Source organism: Parasteatoda tepidariorum, chromosome 1 (assembly GCF_043381705.1).
Source record: "Parasteatoda tepidariorum isolate YZ-2023 chromosome 1, CAS_Ptep_4.0, whole genome shotgun sequence".
NCBI lineage: Eukaryota > Metazoa > Arthropoda > Arachnida > Araneae > Theridiidae > Parasteatoda > Parasteatoda tepidariorum.
Window position 1 is genome coordinate 26,199,904 of NC_092204.1, and position 9,184 is coordinate 26,209,087.

A 9,184-nucleotide genomic window follows, 5' to 3' on the forward strand; every position below is an offset into this window, starting at 1 on the left:
AAACTACTTTTTTTTCTTAAAAAAGTAGATGAAATTTTTTTTTAACTTTCTGGTAAAATATTAAATTTAAGCTGTACTTGATACTTATTGTAAAACAATTGTATTGGTAATTTTTAGTTTCTTCCATTCTGTCCAAATTCTTTCAGTGTTCTCGGAAGAAAAAAAGTTTTCTTCAGGAACAAATATCAATCCCACTTACAACATATTGTGAACAATTGTCATTTTCTGTTTTTGTCAAAAATTTAAATTAAAAATGCTGCTAAACCACAATCCATGGATATAAAGAAATTTATTATTTTTTAGGTGCTTTTCTAAAATACATTTACAATATTTATTTTGTTTTGATAACCAAATTTTCTGTCCTTGATCACTTTTCATGAAATAACATTTATATGAATCACCCAGAACGAGCTGCAAGCCTCTGAAAGTATCTGACTTGTGCAGCTGCAAATACATCACCAACTGTTCGCTTTTCAAATATGTTTCTTGATTTTTTACATGCACCAGTCTCTTTATCATCATGATCTTTTTCCAATCCATTTGTTGATACGGATGAAGTTATGTGTTTATCACTGATTAGCTCAGAGTCCAAAGATTCGGACACCTCAGATGAATCTGAATCTAACCTAACTCGTTTTTGTTTGTTGCCAGTTTCTTGGTCTTCTGTTGCATTTCTCTTAGAGTTCACACTAACAAATTTTTTCTGTATTTTAGATTCTTTTGATGAATCATTTGATACATCATCATCAGATCTGGACAAACTTCTACGTTTCCGTTTATCATTTACACTTGTCTTAGATGTATCATTATGTTCCTGTTCTGACTCACTGCTAGATAAATCTTTAGAGTTTTCAACATGAGAAGACTTTTTATCTTTTACAAACTGGGATTTAGTGGGCTTCTTTCGATATTCCCGCATTGACTTTTCATAACTGTTGCCACCTTTCTGGTCAGAATTCTCACTTGAAGAGGAATCATCATCAGTCAAGTCTTTATCATCATAATTCTCTTCTGATTTCATTGCCACATTATCTTTAGAAGATGAACCTGCCTAAAATTGTCATAAAAGGAATTTTATTAAATTTTTATCGTAAACTTTTTTAAAGATTTTATAACTAATTTATCCTTTTAATTATTTAATTTTCTCAGGAATATTTTTAACCACCTTGCACAGCCGAAAGAGCCAATGTTTCAAAAATGTTTAGTATATTGTAAGATAAAGTTATGAGGCTAAAATTGCTTCCATTGCGATTATTTAATTTGGGATCATAAAGTAAGAAATTAAGTTACTTTATCTCATTCGTGTTAATTATAAGCAGAGTGTAAATAAAAAATTATTTCTTTTAGATAAAATCATATTTTTTAAAAATTAATATATAGATTTCAGGTATTGATTATAAAATTCATTTTGGGAAGCAAGTACTTATGATAACAGTGTTTGCAAATCTGTAAACTCACAGAATTATGGAATCAGTTGCTTATTGTTATTAAACTTCCATGAGAGAAATCATTTAGAGATTAAACATTAAAATTTCTTTAGTTATCAGATTTACAACCATCGGATATTTGAATCAAAAGAACTAAAATTGAACTTTTTGAGTCACGATGACAAATTCTCTATGCCAAAACTTTTCATTGGTTTTCAAGGAAATTGTTTAGTCTCATGTCTGGCATAATCAAAGCCATGGAATCTTAAGTTTTTATAGAAAATTTTGGTTGATTCTAGGTGGTTGAAAAGTCTTATGTGTAAAAAAACAAAAAAAAAGGTTTTGATCTTTGATCACTTAGATAAATATTTATAATCATATATACAAAAATGTAATTTGAATAAACAAAAGACAATTCTTTTAACTAAAACTTTTTTACAGGTGCCAATTTTACAAAAAAAAAGAAGAAAAAAGCCATCAATAATTAGATAGCAACAACACAGAAATATCCAGTTAAGGTTTATGCTTTTCAAATTAGCAAAATTTTAAGTTTTAAATTAAATATGCAACTTAATTCGCCATTGGTATATAATATTACTAAAATTATGCATGAAATTAACTATTAAATTGAAAAAATATCACTTACACAAACATAAGAAATTAAAAATTTCTGAAATTTTATACTTCATTATAGAATTAAATTGATTATTTAGAATCAACCTTGTACTTTTTGGTTAAATTTAAACTAGTCCTACGTGCTTTTATTTTTTTTTATCTCTTTGAATTTTTTACTATTAAAACATATTTTCAGTTATTGCTTTTAAAATCGTTAAAAGTAGAACACTAAACAAAAACAAATTCTTAACTCTCTGTAGTTAAGAAAACAAAATCTTATTTTAAAAAGATTATTTTGAAAATTTCATAACATAACTTGTAATTTTTATAACATAACTGTAAGACCACCAGCTTGATGACAAAATTGTAGTAATTATGGATAAATTGTAAATGTTTGCATCTCCGCTTTTAAGTCAGAATGACTAATTACAACTAAAGTTATCAAGCCTATAGTAACTTATGGTAGCAAAATTTGGACTTGGATGAACTAAGATAAAATAACTATTATTTGAAAGAAATTTTTTTAAAAGAATTCCATTGAACAAAAAATATCATTCTATGCATTGAATGATAAAGAAATAAAGAGCCTGGTTGTTTCTGCCAACTAGGGGATGGGTTTGGGTTGTAACCTTACAACAAAATTAATAATTACTAGTTTACTTTGTCCCTGTGTCTAAACTTCTTAAATACTATTATTTGATGCTTAGTTTAGATGCTTTTTTTTCTCTTTTTACTAGCATTAACATAAAATCATCACTAAAAAGACTTTAATTTTGTTTAAAAAAAAAAAATTTTTTTTAAATCCAAAACATTAAGCATTTTTAATTATTTCTAACATGCCTGAAAAACAATATTAGATAGATAAACATCAACAATATTTACAATATTTGTTTAATCATCTGAGCAGGAAAACAATTATTTTTCTTAGAACTCCTCAAAAAATATTTTCTTGAACAAAAGCATTATCTATATATACACATGTGTTTTTTAAGAAAATAAATAGATTTAAAAAGTATTCATAAAATTTAAGTAATCTCCATAAATGTGTCTGCGTATGGCGTATCTGTGTCTATATTATCTAAATTTGCCAATAAGTGAGAAGTGTTGTGATCACTGATTAGTAAATGAAGTTATACTGTCCTAAGTTTAAATAATTTTTTTCAATTAAAAGTGTCTTTTAAAAATTAAACTTCATAAATTTACGAAAATTTTCAGTAATAAATGTTACTGTTTATTTACACTCTAAATATCATGCGAAATAGTAAAAATGAGCAGTATCTCAAATTTTATGCAAGTGAATATTCCGTCAGATGACTCAGTTATTTATTCCAATCAAAACCTTTAGGTAGGTACTGATATAATTAATAGGGATGTAACCATTGGTGAGTTGGTCGAATATTCTTTATTCGGCCAATAAAACCGGCTAAATACCAAATATTCAACAGCTGAATAGCAACATTTTTTAAAATAAAAAAATCATTAATCAATATTATTTTTTATATAGATATAAGTTTAATCATTATAGAAATATAATCAACACTTAGCTCGTATTGTTGGTAAGGGATGATGGGTTAAAAACTAAAATACCTATTTAAAAAAAAAAAATCAAGCTAAAATGTTAGAAAAAAAAAATCAAAAAAAAAAATCTCTTAATTCTTAAAACAAAACTAATGTTAAAAATAATATTTTCCTGAAAAAATTATCTATAAAACATTAACCGGGATAATGTCCATCAGAAACACTTTTAAAAATGCAGCGCTGTCATAAAAATGTCTATAAAAAAACAAAGAATTTATAGAAAAGCTAAACAGAAAATATAATAATCAATCTTAATTTTTAAAAGAAAATTTAAAGCTAAACATTAATTTTTTCCAATTACTGTATTTTCAAGAAAAAAGTGAAGATTAAAGTCTAATGGAGACTCTCTAAAGGGTCGTGTCATAATAAGAGCGTCTATGAAAATAAGTTTTTTGAAAAAAAAAAAAGGCTAGATAGAAATCAAAACAAAAATTTTTCTTAATTTGTAAATGTTCAACGCTAAAAATCTTAATTTAACTTTTTCACATTGCCATACTTTTAGAAAAAAGTGACTTTAAAAGAATAACATTAATTAGAAACGCTCTTTAAAAAATTGCTGTCGGATTAAAAACGTTAATAAAAAAGTTAACAAAAATTCAAAAGATAAAGAAAAATTTTTTTTCCTTAGTTTTGAAATATAAGAAGAAAAACATGTCACACTCTAATTTTAACACGTTACACTCTAATTTAAACAGAAAGTCAAATAAAACAATAATCATTTTTTAAAATATAGAGTGTTGAAAAAACGATAAAATTGACTTGGCTGAATATAATTTTTAAAAAATCAGCATTAAAAAATGTACATTTCAGTATAAAGTAATCTAGTTCCAATTCTCAGAACATAAACTAATAAGTAACAAACATGGGTCAAAACTATTTCTAAAGAATAGTAAATAATACGTTTTTAGATTACTCTTTATAAAATCTATTAAAATTTCCCTAAAAAAATTTTTATCAAAAAATTTTTTTCCAAATAATAATTCGCTGACTATTTGGTAAAATATTCAATTCAGCCAATTGAATATCTGGGGAAAAGAGCCGATTGCCGAACATTTGTTATTACCCTAATAATTTATACCAAATGATGGGCATCATTGTAATTATGTAAGTGATAAAAATATAAATGACTTAATTTAGTTTTAAGATTCTCTTACTGCACCACTTAAAAATTACATAAATTAAACACAACAATTCAATAAAATAAGCAATTACTTCTTCATGAAGCCTAAAGGCTCTTTTTTCTCTATATCTTATTGATCATTTAATTTTTTTTAAAAATGAAATAATAAACTTGCAACTACCTATTACTTACAAATTAAAGATCTTAGACTTATTCTTCCCTATTGCAAATAACACAACTATCACAATATCTGAGCAAAGTAGAACATTGCATGCAGTCATGCATAATATTAACCAGCTATATATTTACTATTAATGTTAGCTAGAACATGATTTGTATCAGCATTAAAAATCAGCAATATCAGCAAGTAATTTAATGGATTGACACAGTAAATATTTACTATTATTTAAATTCTTTCGACTAGTTCATTGTTTTTTTTTTAAGTAAAAAGGTTAGAAACATACCAGTTCCCTTTCTGAATCGCTTATAGGCTCTTCTTTAATAGCAGTCCGTTCACCAAAAACAGGTATTTTTTCTTCTCCTACGGTTTGTTTCAGAAAATGCCGATAAAATCCACTCAGATCTTTCTGTTTGGTCACGTCCATCATGTCATTCAACATATTTTCACGACGTTCTCTCTCTTCTTCCTCTTCTCTTTCCTGAACTTTCTTTTTGTATGCTGCCGTAACAAACATTTCTTTATCTTTAAATTGGTCGCCTTCTTTTTCTCTTTCTACTTGTACCTTCTTCTCGACACGTCGTTCGTATTCTTTCTTTCTTTTATCTGCAGCTTTTAACAAATGATCAATATAGCGGGAGGACTTTTGTACCTTAGGTGCAACTTCGGCTGCTTTTTCAGCTTTCATATCATCGTAAATACTATCGTATTCATAGATGCTCGGATCTATTGCTTCCTTTGAAATAATTTTTTTGGATGAAATAGGTTTCGATTGTGGTATCTTTGAAGACTTTTTCTTTGAAGTTGTAACGTCATCATCACTATCAGAGCCGAAGATTCCTCCACTTTTGGGGCGAAGAGTTTGAGCTTTTTTCGGAATAACAAGTCCAAATGATTTTTTACTCTCCATTTTACAGGTTAAAACTGTTTAAAGCGTAACGAAACAAACTTAGCTAAACATAACAATAAATTGATAGATTGATGCCAGTAAGTAGAATATATGTTGCCAAAATGAAAAAAATCAATTGTTAGATAATAAATGTGAATTATGTTTGTAGCTTGCTTGATGAATTGTAATTTCTTTTTAAGTGCCATTCTCCTTGCATCCGCTTTGAATATCCTGGCACCCTTTAACTGAACATTCAGTCCGGAACGAAATCAATGCAGTGGAAAGAGGCGCACATATCAAAGTAGTCTTCATGGGAAAAAAATCACNAAACATTTCTTTATCTTTAAATTGGTCGCCTTCTTTTTCTCTTTCTACTTGTACCTTCTTCTCGACACGTCGTTCGTATTCTTTCTTTCTTTTATCTGCAGCTTTTAACAAATGATCAATATAGCGGGAGGACTTTTGTACCTTAGGTGCAACTTCGGCTGCTTTTTCAGCTTTCATATCATCGTAAATACTATCGTATTCATAGATACTCGGATCTATTGCTTCCTTTGAAATAATTTTTTTGGATGAAATAGGTTTCGATTGTGGTATCTTTGAAGACCTTTTCTTTGAAGTTGTAACGTCATCATCACTATCAGAGCCGAAAATTCCTCCACTTTTGGGGCGAAGAGTTTGGGCTTTTTTCGAAATAACAAGTCCAAATGATTTTTTATTCTCCATTTTACAGGTTAAAACTGTTTAAAACGTAACAACAACAGAAAACTTAGCTAAACACATCAATAAATTGATGGATTGATGTTAGCAAGTAGCTGTATATGTTGCCAAAATCTGAAAAGTCAATGTTAGGTAATAAATGGGAATGATGCTTGTAGCTTGCTTAACAAATTGTAATTTCTTTTTAAGGGCCATTCGCTTTGCATCCACTTCGAATATGCTGGAACTCCTATACCGAACATTCAGTCCGGAACGAAATCAATGCAGTGAAAAGAGATGCACAAAGTAATCTTCCTGCGAAAAAATATCACGTATGCGAGTTCGAAAATATGAAAGAGCTCCTGAATCGTGAAAAACTTTTACTCGAGAAAAATTCGTCAATCAGGCTCGCATCTCCGAATACGCATATGCGATATTTTCGCATACAGTGTGAATACTTTTTAAACGAAATTTCGGAAATTTTTTTACCCACTATATGTTATTCACCTGCTTTTTCTAGGGTTTTTTACAACCTAAAAATAATTAGAATAATGAACTAGCCGTTGTTGTCCAGAGGGGCTACTTGACTTCGATAAGATCCACCAAGTACCTGAGATATACATACTCATACGATCTTTGGTCGGTTGCCGAGAAATTCCATGGGTTCAGGAATCGGGAAAAAATTTCCATCCGCTTCCGATATAAATTCAGTCTGGATTAAGGAAGTGGCTTCACAGATTGTGTTGCCATGTCTTCGGATCACCCTCAGGGATGTTTCCCAGACCGTTGTCAATAGCCCATTGTGCAGATCTAGTTCAACGTAAATAAAATACCTACTTACCTATCTGTGCATATTCACCCTTTATTTGAGATAGCAACGCTTGAATACACCCTATCTATAACAAAGTAGGCCTTTTCAGGCTAAGTTTTCATTTAGTTCCTAGTTCTACCAGAATGATTGCTTAGATAGGACGTATTTTTTTTTAGCAGCAAATAGGAAACTAAATTTCCCTAAGAAAAAGGCAGAAGAACTTGAAAAAACAATCCAGAACATCGGTAAATCTTTTTGAAACAGTACGCGCCCATCATTTCAAGAACAATGTTTCATTAATGCTTTCCTTTCTATAGTCACTATCATGGTAAAATGTTTCTTATTTTTATGATCAATTCATTTTAAATTAAAGTGAAGACATTTAAGTGCATTGCCTACTTCATTCCAATGAATATATGTGTTTTTAGAACGTGCAGAACAATAACAGTTCTTGAATATTCTTCTTCCTTATAGAATAGTATATACATCTGAATATATATATAATTCGGAAAACAACAATAAATGATCATCTGATTTATTTGAAATCTAATAAATGATCCTTTACTGCTGAATGTTGGTGTGTTGAATATTAATAAAGTGTCATTTATGTTAAATATTAATAAAGTGTAAATGTTTTATTTGTAAGTATTTTTTATTTTTAATGATTAATTTCAACTAGAATTCAGCCATTCTGTTACATATTAAAATCTATATCGAAACCCTACAATTATAAAATTTTATAGTGTTGTATGTCATCTTAAATTTATGAAGTGATAATCTATGTATATATTATTTGAAAATAAATTCCTTAAAACGAAGAACATTTTATTTTGAGATTCTCTGGATTTATGAAGCTAGTAAGTGTTATGATTTTATAATGAAAAATTTACTTGCAAATATGTTTTTTTTGTATTTGATGATAGTTCTGTACAGAATGATTTACTACGGCTGATTAAAAACTTTAAGATTTAAAGAAAAAATCAAATCAATATGAAAATGTTTCCTGTCAAGTCAATACGAGAAATTTGTAGTGTCATTTTTTTTCCACCATAAACATTCTTTATTTTTCGTTTTTATTTTATAAATAAGAATTTTCAATTGAAAATGTAAACTCTTCGATAAAAATCGTTGTCAAAATTAAAAATAATAACTTGTCTGTGAAATTAAATGATATAACATAATATGTCTCAGTATACTTTACATACTTTAATGTTTGAAATAGTTTGATTCAGAAAATTATGGGATCTGAAGTTAAAATAAATTCTTCATATTAGATCATTAAATTTAGTAGAGCAATTTCTCAGGGATTAAATTCTCTCTAATAAGAATAAAGATACATATTATTTTTCAGTTTATTAACAAATATTTTTCCAAATTTTATTATTATTTATAATTTATATAATTTATTTATTTCCCAATGTTGCTTCTTTTTTCAAAAAAAGAAGAAAGAAAAAAAAAGAGATATTATTTTGTTGTGGTTGGCATAATAAAGAATATAAAAAAAATATTTTTTTTAGTTTAATAAGTTACTATAACGAAGAAACGTTACCATGTTACACTCCCCGATAGAGGGCGTACGATTGCGCTTCAATTGCGAATACAGTTGAAAAGATAGAACCGAAATAATATTGGATATTTTTAAACGCTTTCAGTTATAACTAGCAGTTCACTAACAGTTATTCTTAATGAGAGAACGATACAGTTCATTCGTTGAGTTAAAAAAAAAAAATATTACGTTTGGGATCGGATTAGTGATTCACATCATATAAGCTGCCAGTATACTATTTAAAATTTGTTTTAGTTAATTGTCACAGTTACATAAATAAAATGTTATTGAATAGCTATAAGAAAAAATATTGAATGATTA

General features: G+C 27.9%; 2 protein-coding genes across 2 annotated transcripts; both read right to left on the reverse strand.

Moving 5' to 3' along the window:
* Positions 1 to 270: 270 nt before the first annotated feature.
* Positions 271 to 5,913, reverse strand: LOC107442578 (nuclear speckle splicing regulatory protein 1). The gene is made up of 2 exons (XM_016056177.3): positions 5,205 to 5,913; positions 271 to 1,051 (listed from the first exon to the last, which is right to left on the reverse strand). The coding sequence occupies exons 1-2, from the start codon at positions 5,826 to 5,828 to the stop codon at positions 398 to 400; spliced, it is 1,278 nt and encodes a 425-aa protein (XP_015911663.2). The 5' UTR covers positions 5,829 to 5,913; the 3' UTR covers positions 271 to 397.
* An 89-nt stretch (positions 5,914 to 6,002) lies between these two features.
* Positions 6,003 to 6,533, reverse strand: LOC122271434 (nuclear speckle splicing regulatory protein 1-like). The gene has a single exon (XM_043052618.2). It carries the CDS (start codon positions 6,531 to 6,533, stop codon positions 6,003 to 6,005), a length of 531 nt encoding a protein of 176 aa, XP_042908552.1.
* Between the last annotated feature and the right edge of the window lie 2,651 nt (positions 6,534 to 9,184).